Consider the following 27026-nt stretch of genomic DNA (forward strand, 5'->3'; position numbering starts at 1 on the left):
TCATTTTTGTTGCCCTCCGCTGGACGCTTTCCAATTTTTCCATATTCTTCTTGTAGTGTGGGGCCCAAAACTGGACACAGTACTCCAGATGAGGCCTCACCAATGTCGAATAGAGGGGAACGATCACGTCCGTTGATCTGCTGGCAATGCCCCTACTTATACAGCCCAAATTGCCATTAGCCTTCTTGGCAACAAGGGCACACTGTTGACTCATATCCAGCTTCTCGTTCACTGTAACCCCTAGGTCCTTTTCTGCAGAACTGCTGCCGAGCCACTCGGTCCCTAGTCTGTAGAGGTGCATGGGATTCTTCTGTCCTAAGTGCAGGACTCTGCACTTGTCCTTGTTGAACCTCATCAGATTTCTTTTGGCCCAATCCTCTATAATTTGTCTAGGTCCCTCTGTATCCTATCCCTACCCTCCAGCGTATCTACCATGCCTCCCAGTTTAGTGTCATCTGCAAACTTGCTGAGGGTGCAGTCTACACCATCCTCCAGATCATTAATGAAGATATTGACCAAAACTGGCCCCAGGACCGACCCTTGGGGCACTCCGCTTGATACCGGCTGCCAACTAGACATGGAGCCATTGATTGCTACCCGTTGAGCCCGACAATCTAGGCAGCTTTCTATCCACCTTATAGTCCATTCATCCAGTCCATACTTCTTTAACTTACTGGCAAGAATACTGTGGGAGACAGTGTCAAAAGCCTCAAGGAACAACACGTCCAGTGCTTTCCCCTCATCCACAGAGCCAGTTATCTCGTCATAGAAGGCAATTAGATTAGTCAGGCATGACTTGCCCTTGGTGAATCCATGCTGACTGTACCTGATCACTTTCCTCTCCCCTAAGTGCTTCAGAATTGATTCCTTGAGGACCTGCTCCATGATTTTTCCAGGGACTGAGGTGAGGCTGACTGGCCTGTAGTTCCCTGGATCCTCCTCCTTCCCTTTTTTAAAGATGGGCATTACGTTAGCCTTTTTCCAGTCGTCCGGGACCTCCCCCACGCGCCATGAGTTTTCAGAGATAATGGCCAATGGCTCCGTGGTCAGAAGAAACGAGAGGCCATTTCTTCAGGCAGATCAGCATGCAGAATGAAAGCAGCACAAGAGGCATTATTTGAAATATTTTATTAAAAAGCACTTCAGACAAACATCACTGCAAAATTTTTAGAAGGAAGAACTCTTGTTCAGACAAATTCAAACAAAGTTCATAAAGAAAACAGACTATTCTTAAGCATCAGCTTCAAAGAAATCAAGAGGCTTTTCCTGAGCCTAGAGCATTTTTGTAACCAAATCTAAAGGACAAGCAAAAATGATGGGTCCGTGTATCATTTCATGTACACTCAATAGAAGGGACAATAAAATGTTACAGGCATCAGGGAGCATCTTATTGCTTGCCAGCAAAGTAGGAAGATTGGGCTGTTATGCTTCATGTCTTGAAGCATCTTACCATTTAAATACTTTTCAGTCCCAATGGCGATTAACCATTAACATTTCTCTTGCCTATTTCTCTTTCAATAATTAAGCCAACCCTTGGAGGGGTTAAAAGTTACTCCAAAGCACATGATGTGCAACAAGCTGCTTTACTTCATGTACTTTTCTTGTTGATCAGCCAAGATTTTTGCAGATGATTTGGCATCATAGAAAAGTTCATTTATTTCTTCAATGTGCTCCTTCTCAATGCTGTCTTTCCCATTAATCTTGGCTAGCAGGTTAGCTGGTGTCAGTAACTGCACAGCATACCTGCGATCAAAGAGAATAGGCTGAATTAACTGTTACAATCCAGCACGTCAGCACAAACTCCTAAAAGGGTACAAGTAACCTTGTCAGATTCCTACCAAACAGCTTTGTACCAGAAGCGCAAAAGAGCAGCAGGATTCCAGGGAGTGCCCAATGTACCTCGAAATGGGAGGACTATCACTTTTGGATAGTGTTTAAAAGCCATTCCTAGGGGGCTAGAGGTCATTGTCCAGCAACTAAGGCTCACTCTTACTCTGGGAAGGGTGTTGTGTACTATCCCACAGCACCTCCAGATCCAATCCTTGCAGTGTGTGAGAAAATTCCAATGGGCTCTACTTACCTTAAGGTTGTCTTGTTACCAATTTCCCCTAAATGGTTTAGGGCTTCCTCACTAATATTAATTCCCTCTATCTGGGCTCGAAGTTTTATGATCTGTGGGGATATAAGGTGGAGAAGTGAAGCTGCAGCAGTCATGTAACAGTCTGGACAGTAGCAGATATCGTGCTTGTTAATTTATTAAATAAATACACACGCACACGCACACAATGGCAGACAGGATATCCTGTTTAGAGATAAGACATGAAACAAAAATGTGATTTTCATTTCAAACATCCACAGCATCCTTTAAAACAAGACACCCCCCCCCCCCCCCCAAAATCCTAAATCATCCTGAATACCTCTGGACTTCATTAATCATCATTGTGAAGGGCAGGGGAGGGACTGCATGGGTTGGTAAAGTTTCATGATGATGTTGCAAGGCTGGTTAAGCCTACTCAGTAATTAGAAGCCTAGTATAAAGCTTACAGGGGAAAATCACTACAACCACATAGTTATTGACAACGGCAGTCTGAGTCCTGTGTACACAGAAGCACAGAGATGCCCCAGTCTCAATCATGCATACTCTGTCACTGCTATACAGCCCACTCCTACAAACCCTACTTTCCCCTCAGCTGCTCACTCCACACCGTACAGTTTTTATTCGCTTGATAAGTAAGATGGTAAAATAAATCAAAAAGTTACTTTATAAGGGTTCAAACCTGCCCCTCCCTAAAATCACTAAGAAAAATCTAATCTTTCAAGAACAGTGGCAAGCTTGTACCAGTTTGAAGATCTTTGTAAAGTTGGAGAGCAAGATACCACCAATAAGAGTGTATAAAGCTGTAACAAAAGTGGGACAAGTCTCCCAGCAGTCTGTATTACCAGCTGAGTGATAAGGGGCAGCCTGGATAATGATGTTGTGTTGTAGTGCTGAGATAACTCTGGAACTGCGAGCCTCATATAATACAGGTATTTTTCACTTTGGCAGCTTTGTAAACAAGATATCAAGAAGAACTCGTTTAAATTAAAGCCATAAAAATGCAGCAGGGGAGTCAGGAGTGGGGGAAGAGAGAGTAAGAAAGAGAGAGGGGTTTGACACAGCAGGAAGTTGCTCTAAAAACATTACATTTTGAAGCAGCTTTTAGAACGTTACAAATTAATGTTAGATTTGAGATTTAAAAAAAAAAACTTGTAAAATCAACTTCATTTTTCCAAGCTTCCAGCTATTGCTACGCTCCAGAAATATACCTTGAGGTGTCAGTTAATGCCACATTAAAAAGCAACTTTTATAACTTTTTAGCTTGTGAGAGGCACTGCTCAGTGACAAGAACATAAGATCAGGACACTAAACCCAGCAAATACATATAAAACTGCTGTAAAACGGAAGACGCGTTTGGGTGAGAGAGTTCAAAAACAGAAGTCCCAATTATGCAAGTACAGGTGTGACAATACATATCAGTTTAATATTAAATGAGGGCTGGTATTTTATTGTAAAGCAAGTTTCTTCCACATCATTGTAGGATTAAGATATTTGGTATTCCTTTGCTCTCAGACTAACGCTAGATAATGGAATTTGTATACAAGTTGCTAATTTACATCACTCAACAGAAATTTAAGAAGCATTTTACACATATTATAAACTACCCAGGCATAAGTGAAAGTTTTGCACAGACCATTTCTGAATCAGTCAAAAGTGAAGTTTCACTATTTTCAAAAAATGAGCTCAAAGTTCTCATGTGACCCCCTGCAAGGGCAAAAAGTTGTGTTTTTTTTTTAAAATGCACATTGCCTCTGAAAACTGCTTTTTCCTAGCCAAAAAAAAATACAAAAAGGGGAGAAAACCCATACAAAAATTAATTTAAAAACAAAGTGATTCCCTCCACCCCCAACCAAGGCTTGTGCGATTTTTTTTTTTAAACTTAAACAGCTCGATTTGGTCATGAATGAAACTCAGTTGCGTCAGCTCCCAACCTCCTGAGGTGGAGGTCAGTCCTTAAGGTAGAATTGTCTAAGTATGGACACATTAAACACCGAGTGCCATGGTTTATTGGGCATAATCAGCAAGACTCTGTATATGGCTTTAGGAACAGCACTGTTGTGGTCTTTCCCCCACACAAGCAGGTCACGGCAATCACACAGTTCCTGCTCTACACTTTTGAGAGTGGACAGTTTATATATTATATCTTTAATCATTTAATAGGTTACAGGGATCGGTTGAGGGTGTCCAATGTGATGGCACAGCACACACCAGTTTATATTTTATCAAAGTCAATTAACATTTTAATATAGTTCAACTCTACAAAAGGCAATTCAAAATACATGCTGCTGCTACCGTAACATATCCTAGGAAAATGTAAGCACAATAGGAAGAAATCCAGGACAGAATGGCAACCCTCACTGAATCTCCAGGCTTTGAGAGCAAGTCAGAACTTTAAAACTGGCTTTATAGACAGACAAAACCCAATTGTATTACTGTACCCTCTGGCCACTTCCATTGTAATCTGCACTACAGTGCTTCAGCTGTCCTTTCAGGTGCACAAAAACCATCCTGAGCATGCCTCGAAACAGCAATTCACAAAAGCCTCCTCACACCAAATGAAATGAGGTTTTGCCTCTACATTTATGTTCGATAAATGCCTCAGCTTCACCTTGGCACTTATCCAGCAGCATGAGCCCATTATCTTGTGACAACGCTCCCTGCCATTGACACTATCTCCTAAATAATACAAAGAATTGACAGGATAAACTGTAATGGCTCCTGTATCATGTCAGTTCACGCTATTGAGACGCTAATGAGGAAGATCTTTGACAGGATGCATCATAATGGCACCCAAGGATTATAATCGATACACGATACACAATACACTGTGCTGGCCCACATGAAAGTCTTGAGGCATTGAGTAATGTATCACTACAACTCTTCCTGAACTCCGCCTAGGAGTGTGTGTGTGGGGGGGGAAGGTACTGTATGGTTTCGTTAAGTTCAGAGACAGAAGTAGGATAAAGATAGAGAAAGTACATCTAGGGCAGGAGTCGCAGAAGAGCAGTCTATAGAGTTCTACAACACAACCACCCTCATCTTTAACATAGAGGTGCAGCCTGCAGAGACCAAAGGTCCCAACCCATAATGCCCCATTTCATATTAAGCAAAAAAGCACTGCACGTTGGAACCTACAGATTGTGTAAATGGCACCTCTATATTAGAGATAAGGGCAACAGCAATCCACTCCTTTTCTTGTGAGATAAAGTTTGCCTTTCAAGCCCCAGCCAATTTACCAATGCAGCCCTTTCGTGGGCAAAATTCAGACTCTACCACTCTAGTTCATCATACTGGTCAAACACACACACACCAAAAAACCAACCCAGAAAGGCAAGTTAGTCACCATGTCTACAGGAGACTTCATGGCACAGAGATGGTTCTGGGAGTAAATCCTGCTGCCCAAGCAGAGATCAAATAGCTACAACGTAACATCACACGTAGGCAAGTGCTAGCTCTTACCTCTCTATAGGCTGGAATTCCAGAGACTTTTAAAGTAGTATTTAATACAGCCCTTACCTGTTTCATTTCCTGAGGCGTATACAGCATGGTTCGAATAATCATTACCCGGTCCAGAAGATCCAGTGGTATTCCGTGAGGGGACACTATATCCTCTGTGCCTCTGAAAGAGATACACGAGAGATCAGACTCCTCATTCAGAGTTCAACACATGGGCTTGGTTTAGATCATGGGTCAGCAACCTTTCAGAAGTGGTGTGTCAAGTCTTCATTTATTCACTTTAATTTAAGGTTTCGCGTACCGGTAATACATTTTGACGTTTTTTAGAAGGTCTCTCTCTATAAGTCTATATATTAAATAACTAAACTATTGTCATATGTAAAGTAAACAAGGTTTTCAAAATGTTTGAGAAGCTTCATTTAAATTAAATGAAAATGCTGATCTTACACCGCCAGCCTGCTCAGCTCGCTGCCAGCCTGGGGTTCCATTCACCTAGGCCGGCAGCAGGCTGAGCGGGGCCTGTGGCCGGGACTCTGGCTGGCAAAGGGCTGGCAGCCAGAATCCCAGACCGGCAGCGGGCTGAGCAGGGCTGGCAGCTGGGACCCCAGACCAGCAGTGGGCTGAATGGCTCAGCCCGCTGCCGGTCTGGGGTTCAGTCCTCCAGCTCCTGCCAGGGCCCTGTTCAGCCCACTGCCAGTCTGGGATCCCAGCCCTGGCCGCATAGAGTGGGCACCTACCTTCTCCCTGGTTCTAGCCCATTCTCTTTCTCTCTCTCTCTTTGCACTGAGCTGAGGGTGGGAGTGCACTGAGCACAGGGCTGGGGGTGAAGGAGCAGGCTGGGGGTTGGGGTGTAGGGTCTGGCCAGGAGCTAGAATGAGGGAGGGGGCTCAGGGTTGGGGCAGAAGGTTTGGGTGTGGAGTGCTTACCTGGGCAGCTCCTATTTGGTGCAGGTGGGAATGTGGGGTGGAGGTGCAGGAGCTCCCATTTGGTGCCCAGGGTGGAGGTGGGAATGTGGGGGGGTGCAAGAGTCAGGGCATGGGGTGGGGGGGCTGGGTATGTGTGTGGGGTGCAGGAGTCAGGGCTAGGGGTGTGTGAGGAGCATGCAGGAGTCAGGGCATGGGGTGGGGGGGTGTAAGGGTCAGGGCAGGAGGCTGGGGGTGTGGGCTAGGGTTGTGGGGTTGCTCCCAGCCCCCTGCCCACAGAGGCTCATGGCAGGGGGCTGGAGGGGATATGCCATGATTCCACCCCCCTTCCCCAACTCTTCTCTGCCTCCTCCCCAGAGCAGCGAGCGCGCTGCGGCTCCGCTTCTCCCCTCCCTCGCAAGAGCCATCTGCTGATCGGTGGCAGGGAGGGAAAGGAGGAGGGGCAGGAACCCAGCATGCTGGGGGAAGAGGTGGGGGAGGGGAGAACTTGCCTGCCCTGCAGCAGCAACTGGCAGGACCAAGATTCTTCACCCTGTGCCCGCCGGGGGGGACGGAGAAGAGTGGGCCGGGGTGGGCAGGATTTTTAATGGCACGCTCCTGCGTGTCGGGGTCCTGGCCTGGGTTCGGCAGCGGGCTGAGCAGGGCATGCGTGCCATAGGTTGCCGACCCCTGGTTTAGATATTGGCAACCGAGTCAGGCTACGATAAAACAATCTGTGGACAGAAGGGTTTATTCTCCCACCAGGCACACTCACACAAGACATACTAACGGGAACTATGTCCATGACAAGGGAGAACAGACTCCGGAGTTTGTACGCTAAACCTGGAACAGCCTAAAATGAAAATATTCTTTCCCCTGCACTCTTAATCATTTCACACAGCAATACGGAAAGGTGGGAATTAGCTGGTGCCAGCTTCTTTATAGCTTGTTCTCATAGTGCTAGTCAGTCCCTAAAGAACATGCATACTACACCTGTCTGATATTCCCAAGTATATTGTACATGTTTCAGCAAGGAGTAAATTATTTTTGCTGTAGTGTTTAACCAATAAAGCAGAAATTATATGCAGTACTGAACATTGAGAGCATCTTCTTTGCTTAAACCAGCCATCACACTGCTCAGTTTTCCATACTATCTCCTTTATTCCCCTCACCTAGTATTGTAGTTGTTTATATTCCACGTTAGTGATCCAGCAGACTGAGAGGTGCAAGGGCAAGACTGTGCATTAAGCGTACAGTATAGTCCCTAGAACTCTTCTTTTATCAGGGAAAAGTGACACCAAGGATTCTAGATCTACGAACTCCTTAGCTAACTATGACGACCTTTCAATTTCCAAACTCGGTACCAGTATTTGAATGCTTCAGGCTCCGCTCACGACCCCCTAAAGGAAGCTATGCAAAGGGTCAGCAAGAAAGTAAATTTCTGAAAACATCTCTCACTATGTTCACCAGTAGATGGCATGCTGCTTTCATATAATGCTATTCCTAGTCATATTAGGATACAGAGCCAATTGTATTATACAAATGTCTAGATACACCTCTTGATCCTGTTAAGGGCCATCTGCAGGCAGATATAAATGGGAAAGCAATTTAAAATACTTGGGTTAGTAGTATGATCTGTTAAACACTAAAGCCAATGGATTTTCAGGTATTGCCACAGTAATCTATGATCTGTTTTTAAGGCAAGAGGAAAGGCATTCACTTTGTGACTTCCCACATGACAGATACCGTCACTAACATACTCTACTACCAGGTCAATTATTTAACAGTATCTGCAGTTGTGTCCTGGTGCTTGGGAATTCAATCCCTTAAACAGGTCTTCCTTGTATTTTTCAGGGTCCAAAGGAGATGCAATACCAATCCTTACCTAATTCTTGGTGAGGGAAGCCATGATTGAACCCGGTTAGTAACAACTGTTCAAACATAGGGTAAGAATCAGCTATGTGATTCCAAAAGCCATATGGTGGTACCATTTCTCTAGGTCTCCCACTCCAGGGCTGCTGTTCTTTGCACAGTTTATTTTAATATTTGTAATACAGTAGTGTCCAGCGGTTAAAGTGTGCTAGGTGCAGACCATCACACAGAAAGATATGGTCCCTCCTCAAAAGAGCTTTCTAGTTGAAGACCAGATGCATCAAGTGGGTATACCAAACACAGGGGACTGGGGAAGGGAAGGGCAAGGGTGAGATTATCTGATTACACAGAGTAGCTGTTTGCAGGTTCAATCACTTAAAACAAAATCAGTAGCAATCCCTACTGGCAATTTATCTAGAAATTATCCGCTAGCAATTTACCACAGGCAACATGGCAGAAGTGGATCTTGGAGAGATCTGAAGGAAAATAGAGTGATTTTATTGACTAGTTTAGAGTGTGAGTATGTGATAGAGTGAGTGCGCTTGTGAGAGAGATGGACTGGCTGGCATTGCTGGAGGAGCACAAGAGGCCTAGTCAATGCAATAGGACAGAAAAGTGGAAAGTGGGGGAGGGAGTAAGCTGAGAAGGGCTTTAAAGGGGAGAACAAGAAGCTAAAAGTTGTTGCAGTGCAGAAACGAGAGCCAGAGAAAAGACTCAAAGAGGACGAGGGAAACAAGTTCCAGGAAGATGATCTTAGCAGCAGTGTTTTGAATGTAGATGGGGGGCAGGCAGGAGATGTGTACATTAAAGGAAGCCAAAGAAGAGGGCAGTTATAGTAGAACAAGGAAACAAACTTGCCAGCGGCAGCTGCTGAAGGGATTGAAAGGTGGGTCCCTGGAAACACGAGAGGAAGAAACGATACTTCCACCTAACTCTCTAACCCAGTCATCTTTCTTTCCCTGTGGTGCAGCCCTCAAGCATTCAATGTGGCTCATGATCCATCCAGATGATCATCAGAGGTGTATCAGCACCAAAGATGAAAGCATTCAAAGATCATAGTTCTTGGTATGGAGACAGCTAATTCTAACTCTTATGCATAATTCAATTTTAAAAACTGTACCTGATGATGCAGTTTCCTCGGTTGGAAGCAAAGATGACGATGGGAGCAATAGAAGATTCTAGTGCGCGATGCAGATATGTGAAACATTCAATATCCAGCATGTGAACCTCATCTACAAAGAGCACACCTGGGACCAGCTCTGCAATGCCTTGATCAATGTATTTATTCACCACCTTGTTTATCTCCCCTCGAAGCTTGTCTAAGAGATAGGAAAGAAAACCATTTTAGTAGTTCTGTTAGTGCTCTCTGCAGCTATGTGAAGGACCCTAAGACACTAAAGTGGGGGATGCCACTTTCCTAGCATCTTGATTCTAAACTGATATCCTATCATGAATGTGTGAGTAACTGTGATGCAAAGTCTCTGTGGGATTTGAGTCAGATTGACCCAAGTTCCCATGTTTTCTCATATGCATAAGAGAGAGATGAAAGTATGATATAGAGTCATGTTCTGGGGGAGTTACTGTTTCTCACTTTCAGTTCTTGGAACTTGTATACAAAGCTGGCCATTTTGTAAGCACAACCCCTCATCAATGGTGTAAAAAGCAACTTGAAAAACAAAATTAAAACACAACATGGATTCTGCAACAGAAAATCATGTCTCACTAGTCTTACACTTCTTTTTCTCTATTGATGGATTCTAGGCCAGAAGGGACCACTGTGCTCATCTAGTCTGCCCTAATGCATACCTCACACCACGGAACTTCCCCAAAATAATTCCTAAAGCAGATCTTTTAGAAAAATATTTGATTTGAAAATTGTCAGTGATGGAGAATCCACCACAACCCCAGGTAAGTTGCTCCAATGATAAATGACTCTCACTGTTTTAAAAATGCCTTATTTCTAGTCTGAATTTGTCTAGCTTCAACTTCCAGCTGTTGGATCTCGTTATATCTTTGTCTGCTACACTGAAGGACCCATTATCAAGTATTTGTCTCCATGTCAGTACTTATTGCCTATGCTCAAGTCACCACTCAATCTTCTCTTTGCTAAGCTAACCAGACTGAGCTCCTTGAGTCTATCATTATAAAGCATGTTTTCTAATCATTTGACTGTTCCTGTGACTCTTCTCTGAACCCTTTCCAATTTATCAATATTATTCTTGATTTATAAAAACTAGGACTGGACACAATACTCCAGCAGCAGTTGTACCAGTGCCAAATACAGAGATAAAATAACCTCTCTACCCCTACTTGAGATTCCTGTTTATGCATCCAAGGATCACATCAGCCCTTTTGCCCAGAGGGTCACACTGGGGTCTCAAGTTCAGCTGATTACCCACCAAAAAGCTTTTGACAAGATCCCACACAAGAGGCTACTAAAGAAGCCAATTAGCCATGGGGTGACAGGCAAAGTATTGTCAAGAATCAAAAACTGGCTAGGACACACAAACCAAAGAATAAGGTTAAATGGTCAAAGTTCATCATGGCAAAAGGTTAAACTTTTGTACTAGGTTCAGCATTTAAAATAATTAATGATCTGGAGAGGGGGTGGTGAGTAATGAGGTAGCAAAATTTGCAGATGACAAAGTCCAGAGAGGACTAGGAGGAACTTCTGAGGACCTAACCAAGCTAGGAGAATGGGCAACATGATGGTAAGAAAAGTTCAATGTCCATAAATGCAAAGCAATGGACATTGTAGGGAAAAATTTGAACTACTTTATGCTTTACAAAGTTTTTAAATTCACTTTTATCAACTCAGGAAAGGGACCTGGGTGTTGTCATGGACAGACCAAAGATCTCTGCTCAATCTTTAGTGGGGAAAAAAAAACTAAACAAGATGTAGAATGCACAAGGGATGGGATGGAGAATAATACAGAAAATATTAAGTCATTATATAAATCAATGCTGCAGCCTCATCTGAAATAATGTGGAGTATTGGTCATTCTGTCTCAAAAAGGATATTGCAAAATGAAGACGGGTCAAAGAAGTGTGATGAGAATGATTAAGGGCACAGAAATCTCATGTGAAGAGAGATTAAAAGGACTAGTTGATTTACCTACAGAGATGAACAACAGGGGACATTAGACTGGGAACTTTTGTTTTATTTGTATTGTAATACAAGACAGTCAATGAAATTAAAGGTGGCAAATTCAAAAATAATATACCATATCTCCACACAACATGCAATTAGGCTATAGAACTCCTTGCCACATGAAGTTCTTGAGGCTAAGAACTTCGCAAGATTCAAGAAGAGCAGGACACGTACATAGATATAAAAAATAGAGTTAAAATTAATGCTAAATTTTTAGAAGGAATACGAAATTTCATACTTCAGGGATTAATCTCTAACTATAAGAGAACAGCAACGATAGGCTGGTCAGGGCAGATTACCCCACATCTGCCTACTGCAGGATTCTTGCATTTTCCTCTGAAGCATCTGGTACTGACCACTGTCAGACAGGATACTGGATAAGACTGACCTCAGGTCTGATCCAGTATAAAATTGCTCTCTTCCCAATTTCAATGTTTCCACAATACCCATTGTTTTCTATCTCACATTTATACATTCCACAGTTAAAACACGTGAAAATACACTGAGGCATCAGACTGTGAGAGTGCGAGAAGAATTCTGTTATTCATCTAAGTATAAGCATCATCATCTGCATGAAGGCCAAATTCTTAGTACTTTCAACTAGGATAGTTCTCCTACTTGCATAGCTTGTGAGGAACTCTGACCATGTTTCCAAGCATGACTGGAAGGAAAACTAAATACTGCTGGTTTATTTTAACGTAACATTTGAATATAAGCAAAAATATAATTCCTTAGCTTTTTGAACATATGGATCTCAAAGCTGTGCAAGATGTTACATAGATATAGTCTGACTTTAGAATATGGAAGGTGATCTCTGCAAGAGGTGGAATACTTCAAAAGAGCATCATTCAATTTTAGTATTGAAACAGATTTTGACCTGAATTTAAGTAAGATACTTGTTGAAGCACCTTTTCTTTCAAAGCAAAAAGGACAAAAGATTTTTACTGTAGGTATTTTTCCTTCTGTGATTTGTAGGTAAGAAGAGAATCAGTTCCACTTATAACACCCATATTAAAGTCCATGGGCTGTTGCTATAGGTGAGTCAATGCCACACAGAACCACTCAACAGCGATCCTTTCACAGCCATTTTGCTACATTGCAAAACTATTGTACAGTTGCATAATATGAGAAAGGTAGCACACTCCAAGGTGAAAGAAGAATTTAGTTCTAGAATTGTATTGGTTTGTTCCTTCATGGAATGTTTGGGTCCCCTACCATATCAAGTGGCACCATTTTGAAAGAACAGGGAGATAAATCCTAGTGCCCTGACTAACTTTCACTCTCAATAAAATGGGCTCCAATGTCTTAAGCAACATATGGGATATTATTATTTGGATAATGGTGCTGCATTTGATTCCAGTCACTGCACTGCTGGCACCTAACTTGCGACTTTCTGAAGTATTCTGAAATAATTCACCATTAGAGTTGCTAAATAAATTCAGTTCTTTCAACTCCTTGTCTAGTAGGCATATGTATAGCTTATGTTGAGGGTTAAGATGTGGTACAAGTAATTTTTATACCTGTAATTTCAGTTTTTTTAGGCTTCATCAATTGTCCCATCATGGAAAGGATGTCTTGCCCACCCTGGAAAAAGCAAAGTTAGAGATCAACAATTTCTCCTTCCTGTGCTGTTGCTCAATGCACCAGGTTTGATATGGACCAGGCTATTATAGACGGTAGGGTTTTACACCTTTAGGATACAAAGTTGAATAATCATTTATTTGGGGTCCTTTGTAATATTTTAGCTGTAACAATGGCTGATTCTGTTCTAATCCAACTGTCCAACCCATTATCACGTCACTGCCTTGGGATTCCAAATTTATCCTTTTTTAGTTAAAAGAATGCCTCTTCACTCCTTTTTTAGGTCTGGACTTGAGAGAGAACAGTGAGAGAGCTCAAAGTTTAACACCCTTTCCTACAGCATTGTCAATTTCCCTCCTCACACAAATGGAACTGATCAGAGAGCAGAAAGGCTGGAGCTGCCTGTTTGGACTGTGAGTGTTCAACTTTCCAATAGATGGATGGTTGTGTTGGGATTTTAAGACTTTTACATCCCTTATTTTTGTAGGGTGAGTCTAGTGGGGGTTTTTTTGTTTATAAGGGAGATTATTTTGAAATAAGTAGATCAAGGGGCTGGAGTGTCAAATTGTGGGTATGTCAACCTTGAGAGTGTTGCTTCACATATAGAACCTATATGAATTTTTATTTTTATTTTTTTTTAAAGTCACTGTCCGTATACAGCACAGCTTGGCAAAGTGGTGACCTCCCAATATTGGGGAAAAGAGGAAAAAACACTCCCTATACAAAAAGTTTGCTACTGTAGAAAGCTTAAGGTGCTACTGCAAGTAACTGGGGAGTATATTAAGTTACTAAACATTTCTAAAGGATACAGGAGCGCTTACAGAAATTACACTGAAGTCAGACAAGCAAAGATCATTTATCAAAGTGTTTGCAGTTCCCATTTCATGGCCGATGAAACAATAAACTACAGAGCAAAGGAAGTTAATGTGTATCCACAACATTTTAATAAATAAAAACAATGCAGACCTGCTGGCTGCTGCCAGTTCATGTCTTTAAGTATTGAGGATGGAAAGTAACCTACTCTTCATGTGGTGATGGGAATAGCTCCATATAAAAACCTCGTATTAGCTTCAGCCCCTAGGTTTTTTGGTTAGTTAGGGTCTTTTTTGGCACAGATTATGCTTTAGCTTCTAGTGCAGTGGTTCCCCGACGTCTTTTGAGGAAGCCATCCTTGTGATGTATTGGGTTGGTACCCTCTTCTCCTGGCATTCTCTGGTACTATGCTCTGACACTTTTTTCTCCAATTGTTCATTCTTGCACCTCTTTTGCTTTGCCCCCTTTCTCACTTGCTGCTATTTTTTTTTCCTTTCTGTCCTTTGTTCATGTTCTCATTTTTTATTGTTTTTTGTGGCCCCTTGGCTATTCCTTCACTCACCAGAAAGCTACTTGCTGGATGGGATGAAGAGCATCTACCAATGTGTCTGTGGGGCTGGGAAATGTACTCTTGCTGCCAAGAGTTTCAAGAGCAGATACACAAAGACTGAGCAAGCAAATTGCTCCCTGAACGTTTATGGAGCTGGTTCTGTGGCCAGGAACTGCAGGAAAAGGGAGAGAAGATGGGTTTCAAGGTGCTACCTACTGTTTTTTCAATAATGGCATGTTTTCAGTGGAGTGAGCAGAACCCACAGCCTGCAGCATTCCCCATCCTCACTGCTTCTCACCCTTTCCCCACATGCCCTTGGGTTAGTCTGGTGCCCATCCTCAGGCTAAAAACAGTTTTTTGCACAGATTTAGTCTCTAGAGTCAAGTACCTGAGGTCTAGCATTGGCCACATCCAGGTCATGAAGGGTGACATCCTGAATAATTTCTTTTTTCTTGTGTACATCACCCTTTGGCAAGGGGACGTACTCTTCAGCTTCAAGGTCAAATTCTGTCGCATAAGTATCACATCTGCCTTGCCTCTGTGGAAAAGAGTGGGTGGAGGAGTGGAGGAGGAGAAGAGAGGTAGAGTGGGAAGAGAAACACACGTATACAGTTAGTTTCATTGCCAAGACTTTGAGTGACATACAGTTGATAAAGGGCTTGGTTCACAGTTCCAGTCCTGACAAGCTTTGGTTGACACTTCAGAATATGCCTTGTTCCCCGCTTAGCAACATGCATATCCTATCTACTGATCAAGGCTCAAAAACCCTGTTAAAAAACACCTGATATTTTCCCACTGAATATTCCACCTCCCTCTGCTCTTCTTTTAACTGTATGCAATTTCTGCTAAAGGACAAATCCAGCAGATTAACTAGAGATTGGGAGAACTGTTCAAGACTTCTTTGTAGGTGGGTGATTTATTATACGATACGAAATATTATGCTCATCCATTAAACAGCAAGTATCACTGTACACTACATTTTAAATCAGATATAAAAAGAATGCTAACTAATGCAGTATTCCCTTCTACATGCATACATCTTGTGGAGAAAATATCAGAGATAAAAGAAAGATTAAATACACTGCATATTTCAGTTTGAGAATGACTAAAGTTGTTTGGGTTTTTTCCCTCCCTTTCGAAAAGATGTCTTGGTCTTAAAGGTTAAAGGAAAGAAAGCTCATCTCAGACAGCTGCAGGGACGGCTTCCTTGCCAAGATGACCTTAATTGTGAACTGGATGACCACCCTGTCTTGAGGCAGGAGGAATGTCTCCCTCCACAGCAGCAAAGTCCCGGGCCTTTCTTTTACACAGTCTTATCCAGCCTGTCCAAGCCAAATAAGGTTAATAGGTCACAGGGCCTTTGGCAGAGGGACACTGGAAGTTCTCTGAGTACACAAAGCAGGGTAACAGTCAAGGCATGTTTTGGCTTTACCTTGACAGCTCCACTGTTTGCTTCAATGTAAATCACATCCCCGGCTTCCACTCGCTCCTTCTGTAAACTTTCAAAGATGCTGGGGTCCAACTGGAGACAAACAACATGGGAGATTAGACAGTTCCATTGTATTGCAGAATGAGCATGAAACAAGAGATTTAAACCAAAGCTTGTTAGACAGTCGGACAAAATGAGTTAAGATTTCACAAAGTTGAAAATTCTGAGGTTCAATTCAATCTTTAGGGCAAGACCTAGAACAGGCTGCACAAAGGGTATTGTAAAATTTCCTTATTCACTTCCCCTGCTATTTGAGGAAGAGGCTTTGTGACTAAGCCATATTTACTATTTTACTTAACTTTTATTTACAGAGAGTATTTAAACTTTTCTTGCCTAATCTGTTTTTCTGATGAATTAATGTTATAATACAAATTGCATTGTGCCAAGTTGTGAGGATGCTGGTATATATCAGGAAGAGGATGCCTTACATTTCATACTGATATACTCTTTGTTCTCAGGATGCAGTGCTTTTCTTGGCTGCTAGTCAAACCCTATAAAGGGCTAGCTGTTAGTTCTGGAATAGACTGCACCTGTTGACCACTCAAAAGTCTTTTTATGTTTTTATGGCGTGATGTGACCCTTTTATTCATAGACTCAGACTTTAAGGTCAGAAGGGACCATCGTGATTATCTACTGACCTTTTGTTCTCTTTCCTACATGCAGTTACTAAATGAGCAAGGTGGAAGCCAGAACATGGCATGTGCTTTTGTTTTTTTTGGGTGGATGGTTCATTTACTTCCACTAAGGATTCTCTTACTTTGCATCTTCAAAATGAACAAAGAGAAGACAATACGTGCTAAACAGCAGAGATGCTGCTGTAAATTCTCTTATCGCCATTTTATATACTGTATAGGGAAGGAAAACTGAGGTACAGATTAAGTGACTTGTCTACAGAAACAAAGGGAGTCAGGGTCTGACTTAGGAACAGAACTGGGTTTTTGGCTCCCAGCCACATGTTCAGACCACTGGACCTTCCTCCTTAACATAAAAAGGAGGCAAGGAACATATGAAATAATATACACTAATACAGGCAAGATTTCAAGAAGCTATCTTCCAATATTCAGGTGGAGTACCAGTTTAAAAAAAAAAAGTGTTTTCTTGTGTATTTAATTGTTGTTATAAATATGGAGCTGTAGTTGGGGTCAAGCTCAGCATCACATACCAGCAAAATGTGCTGCCCTGGAGAGGCAGATCCATTTGGCTCCTGAGTTCAGTCCTTTATTCCATGGGGCTGGTAATGCTATCAAAGTGGCACACTCAGGCATTTCTTGCAGTCTGAGCTATCCTTTGAGCTGTCTGAAGGTGTGTGTTTGGTGGGGAAAGTTAGGGGAAATGGCAGTTTTCAGAGGACCCCTGGATCAACAAATCCCCCTGTAGCTGAACACAGAAGGTTATGTGAAGTTAAGTCTTTAAAGTACTAGTAAGAGACCCAAGAGTAATATTTCTATATAATATGAACAGGTCAACTTGTTCACTACCAGTACACAGGTGACAGGGGGGAGAAATGGGCTATTTTTAACTTTATTTGGTACTGGGCTAGAGATAACAAAATTAGGTAAGATGGGAACAAAAGGTGCAAGGATGCATATCTGGGACACAGAATGACATGCCGGAGAATTTATCATATATACCTTCAGTTGCTTTGTTCCTTTTGCTGTTTTGAGTCCTATAATTACATGGCTAATAGTTTTGCCATATCCACCCATCGGGTTCTCAGTCTCGCATGGAGTTAATTCTGTGACTTCACCTTCATAAACTTCCTTGGTCTCTTTTATCCTCAATCCTACAAGAAATAGTTTAGATGAATTGCAGTGTTTAAATGAGTGGCCATTTACATTTAATTATTCTTGACTCTCACCATCTAGAAGTCATTCTGGCCAATGTCTATAAACTTGAGAGCACTGAGGGTGTCTACATACTACAATGTACTTCATGGTAATTCCCTACTTTGGAAACTAGAAAATAAAATTAATACCTTGGTTTTTTTTTTTTTTTTTTTTAATATTAGTAGGAGAGAAAATTGATCCCCAGGTCACTTAATCGGAAAGCTAAGGACATTCATGCAGTTTAAGCCAAAATCCTGACCAACAGTGATGGTATTAGGGACACTGAGATTTTAAAAACCAATGCCTTCATGTAACTTTAGAGATTCTAGTAACAAAAAGAAAAGGAGTACTTGTGGCACCTTAGAGACTAACAAAGTTATTTAAGCATAAGCTTTCGTGAGCTCACTTCATCAGATGTAACAAAGTTAAAGATAAAAATGCATGTTAACTATTTTATTTTAAAGAGATTCTGACAGAGGTTAACGTTTAATATTTAGTGTTTGTTTTTTAAATTAATATATTATAGCCAAAGATGAACCACATACATAATTAAGAGACCTCTGGTGGTGTGCAAAATTCAAACCACTCCTGGATTTCTGACAGTAGAGCCCCTTTAGAGATATGCAGACTTTTCTAGTCTGTGTACTTCTCTAGGACTCCCATTACCATAGCATCTATTACAGTAACTCCTCACTTAACGTTGTAGTTATGTTCCTGAAAAATGTGACTTTAAGCGAAACAATGTTAAGCAAATCCAATTTCCCCATAAGAATTAATGTAAATGGGGGGGTTAGGTTCCAGGGAAAATTTACTGCCAGACAAAAGGCATTATATACATTTTAAATAATCCATTTAATGCAGGTATTACACAGGCTGGCAGCCCCCGTATCAGCTCCCCTACACACCGCCCCCAGTGCCTCCTGCCCGCCGGCGGACCCCATGGATCAGCGCCTTCCTCTTGCTCCCCCGTCTCCTGCCCGTGGCAATCAGCTGTCTTGCAGCATTCAGGCTGGGGGGAGGAGAGAGGACGCGGTGCGCAGCCTTCTCCCTCCCTCCCCTGCCTCCTGCAATCAGCTGGTTTGTGGCATTCAGGACGCAAGGGGGAGGCTGTGCGCAGCCTCCTTGCTCCTCCCCCCAGCCTCCTGAACGCTGCAAGTCAGCTGATTGCCATGGGCAGGAGGCGGGGGGAGTAGGGGGAAGGCACTGATCAGCGGGGTCCGCCAGCGGGGAGGGAGGGGGCCTGTTGCCAGCTCATTATAGGGGAGCATTGCACAACTTTCAATGGGCATGTTCTGTAATGGAGCAGGGACGTAACGTTGAAACAATGTTAAGCAAGAGGACGTTAAGTGAGGGGTTACTGTACTCCCTCTATGGCCATCTATAATCAAATCTTTAATTTATATTTTAAATTTCTAAATATGGGGTGGAGAGAGTTTTATGGTCAGATTATCCTAAGAATAAACACCACCACTATTGTGGAAAGGTTCCAACTACATGAAAGTTCAAAGAATCCACTCCTCAACAGGCACTGTAAAATACATATGTTATGAGGTTCGTACACCATCCCAAAAACAACAAGTGGACTGTATTGAGATACAAGGGAACTCATTCTGTACAGGACTGGAGGTCACCAGAACCCTATAAAAGTTCCCTTGTTTTGTAGCTTTACATTTTGCTTTGAAATAAAGACATGGATCAGACACTTCACCAGTAATCTTGAGTTGCTGATGGTGGGGGCGGGGGATATAATTTTGACAAAAATAATATGGGTCTGTCTCCCCCTGCTGGTCTCGTATTAAGAATGGGCTTTTTAAAGTAAGACATAAATGTCAATTAAAGAGTTTGATAATTTTCAGTGGAATTGTTAGTTTACCTTTGTTGTCAAATACCCTGCAATACACATCACATAGAATATAATTTCAGAAATTTAACATTTCTATATAGCGTCTTGGGTGTGCTTTAACAGAGAAATTAACAAGTCTCTGCTTTGAACACCTTATTATTTAAGTAACATGAAATGATGCAGGGAAGATAGTATATCACAGAAATTTACAGCTAATGGTGGTTGCTCTAGCCAATGGTATGAATTGTTTATTATTGCTCCTTAGTTGTTAGAGATTTTAATTGGTTGTAGTAGGAGCAAGGTTTATTTTAGGCAAGAGGCAAATTTGGAGTTTAGATATGAAGATGATCTAGGTCAAAGAGCTCTCTAATGGAGGTATTTCCTGTGGTTATATTCAGATGCATGATTCCAGAAATGGAACTTATGGGGTCCTGTATTTATTGGCTTAACAGTACTAAGAGGAGTAAAATTTTGTTTGCCACGTAAGCAAGTATAGGTTGGAGACATAAGGAATAAATATACTGTTTAAGCAGTGGCTATTTTAAGAGAGATTTTTGACTGTAACTGTGCTTTAACATATTCTGTCAATATCTTTGCCAAATGCTAATAAGCTCTGTACAGGATTAACATCTGTGCTACTTTTTTTTTTTTCTTTTTTTAAATCAGAGGACAGAATTGCCCTATAATCTTCTAGTCCCAGTACATCTTGTCTTTTTATGTCTTTTATGAACCATAAGCTCTCCACAGCAGAGACTGCCTGTCTTGATGAGTCCTGAACAGCACCAAGCACATGTCAGACCCTGATAATAACTCTAGTATTAAGGAATCCTGACAATAATAATTCTGACAGAGAGCACCTTCAATATGGCAAAGAAAACAATCTAAACGAGAGATGGGACCCACACTGGGTACATTGTTAGGAAGCATGTCAATGAGCAGGGCCCAGAACAATTGGAGAATCTGATGCACTAGTGGCTGTCCGTATGGGTACTGTCCCCAAACACAGCAGACACTTGCTGCATCCAAGAATAAGAAACCCTGTGAATGAGACTCAGGTATTTGACTGTTAGTCAGAATCATTTCAATAATACTGCAGTGGCTAAACCAACTGAAAGTGCTATGCATGAGATGTATAACAGGCCACACATGTTGTGACCTGCTATGCGAAGAATCACATGACATAGCACACTGTAAGTGTCAGGATCACAGTGAGACTTGAGACAAGTTGCTCCTACACCTAAGAAGTGTTATCTTACAGTCATCACATGCCTTGCATTGGGGTTATTCCAATTAGAAAACAAAACTCTTTTCTGAAAACATGCACTAGAAATTCCTTTTTATGACAATGAAAGTAAAAAATTAGATCTGAGCATGACTGGAAAGTGTTTACTTCATGTAAAATAGGGGCTTATTATTAGTCCTTTAAAATATGTTTGGATTTTTTGTAAGTGGTGTTAAAAGAAACAAATCTCCCCAAAGGAATGTTTTACAATAACTTGCATTAGGTAAATCTGACATGGAATTCAACAAAAGGGAATAGAAGAATTTCAGTCTTTCACTAGCACCACTCTTTGTTTAAAAGCATCCGTGTGCTGACCCGCAGGGAATGTGAAGCACCAACAATGTGGTCGGCTGTTAACTAGAGGGAGTTAAATTACTGCTATCTCTAGGAATGACAATATGGAGACAGGTTTCATCTGCTGGTTCAAGTTTCCAAAGCTCTGACAAGGAATTTCATCACATCAAGGAAATACTGTAGACTGCTCTCTCTCATCTCTGATCTCCCTCCTCGCAAGCTCTGCCAACCTAACGGTAACTTACAGATTAGACTACTGAAAATTGCTTTTTTATAGTAATCAATGGGACACTTTTGTTTGGTTGCAGGCTTGAGAGAGATTCTTCACCAAATACCTAGCTGAAGTCCATGGTGAATCACTACATAGAAGCCAGGGAAATTAACTGATGCTGTGTTCAGACTGAAAACAATTAGGCTATCTTTATGTAATCCAAATGCATCCAAGGGACATTTTTGACTGACTTTATCAGTTGTCAGTAGCAATCATATAAAAGTAATACAAGAAGATTAATTTAAAGACTCAATGATCTTTTGTTGCAAATTTAACTTTGTTCTTTCAGATAAAATGAAACCCAGACAATTCAAGTTAATTTCCTCTTTAATTCTAGAATGCATTTACCACTTAATAAGATACTCATCTTACTAGCATGGAACATTTTCTTGTGCTCACTTAGAATAAAATGTCAGGCAAAGTACTGATATGTAGGAGACTTAGGTTTAAGTTTTTGGCTAGCAGGGATTGAGAATGTTGTCAAGAGAAAAAGAGGAGCATTTCCCTCTCTACAAAACGCTCCAGACCTAAGACTCATGTTGACAGATTCTAAAGAGATTTTTTTTCTAACTTTGTCCAGCAACAATATGCAGGAACAGGAGAACATCCTGGAGGACAAGGCAAGAGAATGGAAAAGTTTCCCCCGCCACAACCTTGGAAGGGAGATGAACTGGAATAACTGAGGTGACAAAGACATGAACACTGCATTAAGTTTCAAAGGGCAGAAAACCCATACTGACTCAGCTAAGATGAGGAACAAGACCAAATGAAACATGGCTAAAAGAACATTGAAAAGAACAATGAAAACATGGCCCCTCAGCAGAACTACTGGAAAAACCTAGTGTTTTGTTGTTCAAATTTTTTTTTCTTTTTTTAAAAACCCAAACATAAACACTTTACTCTTCTTCTATTTTAACACTTACCTATGGCTCTTCTGAAATTTTCCATCAGGACTTCTGTCTTCTTGATCTCGGTGGAGTATACCTCACTTCCAACCATAGGACAAAACGGAACCTTGCTTCCCAACTCTTGAGCAATAGCTAGAGCCAAAGCAGTCTATAAAAATTCAAGAGACTGAACTATTACACACTTAAAAATTCTCATGAGAAATAAATGTATAATGACTAAAAGATCTTGTGGAAAAGACGATTGCCACTCCAGAAGGTTAAAATACTTTGCTCATTAAATCACCTTTTGTCCAAGAATCTGTAAGTGCTTTAAAAATATTCTTTTAAGCCGCACAGTGCTCAATTTTATAAATAGAGCACTACAAGTGCCTCCAATGAGATGATGGAAGAATGAGAAGTGGAACCTAGGAATCCTGACTCCCAGGTCCTATGTTCTCCCACTCTACTTTCTCATATACAACTGTAGCACTTTCCCCTTACATCCATGGCTTTTATCCAAGGATTATAAAGCACTGCCAAGAAACACTTCAAGCTAGTCATAAAACAGTTTAGTAGTATTGCGCCGTGTCTTATTAACATTCAGTATGAAAGGTGTTAAGACTTGTAAAGTGCAAAATACAAAAGTTAAAATGCTTTTAAACCCCCAAATTTATATGTTTAAGAAGACCTTTCTTTAAAAATCACACACTTCATATTACGTTTTCATTCACTCATGTACGCAAAGTGGTTTTTACAATGTTGGCACTAGAATGGGACACTGCCACCGCATGCTCATAACATGGCAAAATACAATTTGGAGCAAGGATCAATACTGGCTCAACTTTGGCTCAAGTTTATACTTAAAAAAAGCTCCAGTAACTGGAGAAGGTATCTGTTGAAATTATTACTAGGAAATATTTGACCCCACTATATTTAAGATAGAGTGGTAGAAAACAGCTTCAGCACTAAGAAGACAGACAATACCTTGCCAGTTCCAGGAGGTCCTGCCAACAGCACAGCTCTACCAGCCATTTTCTTGCTTTTGATCAATTCCACTATAACACCACAAGCCTATAAATTAAAGAAATTAATTTAGATATTTATCAGAACACCTAAAGATTACCTTAAAGGAGCATTCTCAACCAGTTTAGACACAATAATACTTTTACACTGCCAGAGCATCTTTCATTCCAGAGGAACCCACCGTGCTTAATAAGAATTACCACTCATAACACCATTAAGATTAAGTGTGATCTCAATAATAAATGGGGAAACTCAGGTAGAGACAGAAGTGATTTCCCCAGATCAATGAAAATCTGTGGCAGAAGTGCAAACAGAGCCCAGGAGTTCTGACATTTTACTGTAAACGCAAACTTCTTACATGTACCTATAAGCGTTTGAGACTGGAGTGGCTCTTAAAACATTTAGGGTATAAAGAAAGACACATGAGAGTGTGGTCCAGTGGATAAGACACGGGTCTCAGAGTTAGCAGATCTGGGTTCCACCCAAGTTATGCTAATGAACTCCTGTGGGACTTTGGGCAAGTCACTGTGCCGCTCTGTGCCTCAGTTTCCCCACCAGAAGAAACAAATGACGACACCAATCTTCTGTTGTAAAGTGCTTTGACATCTGTGGATGCGTAGTGCTATATGGGTGAGCTGCCCCAGCGGAGGTTAAACTGAGGAGGCCTGCAGGGCGCATGGAACTGGAGTTTTACCAGCGGGCCCACAGGAGAGACAAAGGTTTAAGCAGCTGGACTCTGGCCCCTCCAAGTGGCCGCGGGAGAGGGCCCCACGAAGCAGCCGGGCCAGACATTTCAGCGCCCAGCTGGCTGTTTCGGCGCCAGCGCGGGTAAGGGATGGGGCCCTGCGCGAGGGGGCGGGATGTGCAAACGGGCAGCAGAGCCCCGCAACAACGGCCTCGCCGCTCAGCCACGGGGGCCCTTTCTGCCTTCTGGGCACCCCCGCTCCCACCCCGGCCGCCTGTGGGTCGGGGCCCCTCACCTCTCGGGCGTTCTCCTGCCCCACCAGCCCGGCCCCCGCCGGCTTGGCCGCGCCGCTCTCATCCAGCCCCAGCCCCTTCACGTGGCTGTGCGCGGCGATGCGCTGCGTCTTCGACGTGCTCTTCACCTCCTCGATCTTCATCCCGGCGGCAACGGGCTCGGGGCTGCGGGGGAGACACCGGGCGGCAGCTCCCTCAGACAGGCGCGGGTAACATGCGGCCCGCGCGTTACCAAGGCTCCCGGCGCCTGGCCAGCTAATCCCGCCCTCTACCTTGCCATTGGCCAGCGCCGCACGATCCTCGCTGCTTATTGGAGAGGGCATGTGTCTGTTACTGGGAAGGCTTGAGACAGCCCGCCCATCCACTTCCCCTTGCGCTCTTAGTAGAGGTTCCGGCTTCGCCCGCTTGCTCTGGAGCTACTGGGCCGGGATAAGGTAGCCTCTGTAGGGCCCAGCCAAGGCTTGCAGAGGAGGGTTACAGAGGCTAGGGAAAGGAATTACAGGATCCGCGTGGGGCATGGGAGGAGGTGTGATAGGGGGATTCCCAGGCTTAGGAGACTCCCCTCCCAGGTCAGGTGCCTGGGGAATCTTGGGCTGCTCAGGTTACAGCCTTATGTGCCTCTGGCAAATGGAGGGGAGTGAGGACTGCTCGCTTCTAACGAATAGAAATAACTAGATTTATTTTCTGTGACAGTGGCTGTGTCAAAATGACAAAGGGCACAAGCATTTGCTTGCTCAAGAGATCTCCTGAAGCATGCAGCCCTATCTCGTTCATGGGCTGCCTCTAATTGAGCCTGATTGTTTTGCTGGAACTGACTGGTAAAGGACTCTCTGTGCAGGTATGGGAGAGGCATGGGGTCTCTTGCCCCTGCGCTCAGGTGGCCCATTGATTTTTTCCACTGGTTTGGAAGAGGGTATAACCATCAGTGAAATAGTGATAGCTTGAAGAAAACACTTCTTAAAAATCTATACTTTGGTCCCACTAACCTTTCCTTTTTAGCTAACACTTCCCTTTTAAAGAAATAATGCTCTGAATACTTCTAATAGAGGTAGCAAAATTAACCTTTTATCTTCCAGCTGTCTTGTCTTGTAATTTCCTTCATTAACATTTTATAATATTTTATATTAGCCGCAAAAAGAAAAGGAGGACTTGTGGCACCTTAGAGACTAACCAATTTATTTGAGCATAAGCTTTCGTGAGCTACAGCTCACTTCATCGGATGCTGTAGCTCACGAAAGCTTATGCTCAAATAAATTGGTTAGTCTCTAAGGTGCCACAAGTACTCCTTTTCTTTTTGCGGATACAGACAAACACAGCTGCTACTCTGAAACCTGTATTAGCCGTGTACATGGAAAAGTAGTTTTTCCATACAAAGTGTTTGTGTAAGCAGCTGAGTTCTGATATGGCTCTGAACAATATACATGCTCTGTATATACATAAGCATACCCCCTTTATGGGGTTTGACATTATTTATAATCAAAATAAGATTCCCTCCATCCCGCATATGGCTGTTTTTGGAGTGTCCCTGGAATTTCCTCTACCTCACTTCTTTGCTGTGCAGAGCTATATTCTATACACGTCTTGTATTCTGGCTGTACCTAACAAGATGCACCTGTCACTCTAACTGTACAAAAACTACCCTGCATCTTTATGTAGGATGACTCAGCAAAAGAACTTTGCATTCCTATGCAGGGTCCTAAAATGTAACTATCCTGTTATAGTCTGCTACTATTTATTGTAGCAGTTTTTGAGTATTTGGTGACTATTTAAACTACATTTAAAATACTAGAAAAATAGGAAAACTTTATAATATTAAACTACTTTGGTGTTCTGTATATTTAAAATACCAAACACTAGAGAAATTTGTAATATTGTAAATAGCATGATGATGTGCAGGGGACATTACCCGGTAAATAAAGGGATATCTCCACTTCAGCTTTCCCCTCCCCTTTTACAAGTAATGCAGGGGGGTCCAGGTGAAGGTGGTTGGAGCTTAGTTGGGGGGAGGATCTGGATGTGGGGAGGGACAGAGCTCCGCATGGGGGTCTGGGTGTTGGGGGTTCAGTGTGGGGGTCCAGATGCTAGGGGAGTGGGGCTTAGTGAGGTCGGAGATCCAGGTGCAGCTGGTTGGGTCTCGGTGGGCTGGGGATCTGGGTGACTCGTCAGGATGATCCAGGTGCAGGGGGAGTGGGGCTTGGTGGGGGGAGGTCTGAGTACGGGGGGTGAGCTCGGCAGGAGGGTCTGGATATGAGGGGGTCTGGATGCATGCAGGTTGGGTGGATGGGGGAGCAGCTCCCCGTACAGTGATCCCTCCCCTGCAGCTGAGGAGCAATGGGGGCGGGGCGGGGTGTGTGTGTGGGAGTTTGCAGAGTTTTCTGCAGCCTGGGGAGAAATCTGGGGGTTTGTCTGACCCAGCCCTAGATGCTGTGCAGGGGAAGAGGCAGTCCCATCCTCCCCAGCCCAACCAGACTAGCAGCTGAGCCTGGTGCAGGATAGGAGCCTCCAGCCGGGTCTTCCCCACTCCTGCCCCTGCCCCACAGTGATTTACCTCTCTGCCAACTGCCCCGGGCACCCAAAACATACTGCTGGGGAGGGTCGGATGGCCACTCTTGTGGCTTCCCCTTGCTTCCACCTCAGAAAATCATTTTTCTGCGGGGAAGCAAGGAAATCTGTGGGGGACATAAATTCTGCACATGCACAGTGGCGCAGA

The 27026-nt window shown here is 42.8% G+C and overlaps 1 protein-coding gene across 1 annotated transcript; it reads right to left on the minus strand.

The window, feature by feature from the left end:
- Positions 1 to 1156: 1156 nt before the first annotated feature.
- Positions 1157 to 24590, minus strand: RUVBL1 (RuvB like AAA ATPase 1). The gene is made up of 11 exons (XM_074957654.1): positions 24319 to 24590; positions 23300 to 23386; positions 22352 to 22484; positions 17544 to 17695; positions 15856 to 15945; positions 14812 to 14961; positions 13000 to 13063; positions 9449 to 9647; positions 5615 to 5717; positions 2081 to 2172; positions 1157 to 1743 (listed from the first exon to the last, which is right to left on the minus strand). Exons 1-11 carry the CDS (start codon positions 24457 to 24459, stop codon positions 1584 to 1586), a joined length of 1371 nt encoding a protein of 456 aa, XP_074813755.1. The 5' UTR covers positions 24460 to 24590; the 3' UTR covers positions 1157 to 1583.
- Positions 24591 to 27026: the final 2436 nt, after the last annotated feature.

Source organism: Natator depressus, chromosome 7, assembly GCF_965152275.1.
Source record: "Natator depressus isolate rNatDep1 chromosome 7, rNatDep2.hap1, whole genome shotgun sequence".
In the NCBI taxonomy this organism is placed as follows: Eukaryota; Metazoa; Chordata; order Testudines; family Cheloniidae; genus Natator; species Natator depressus.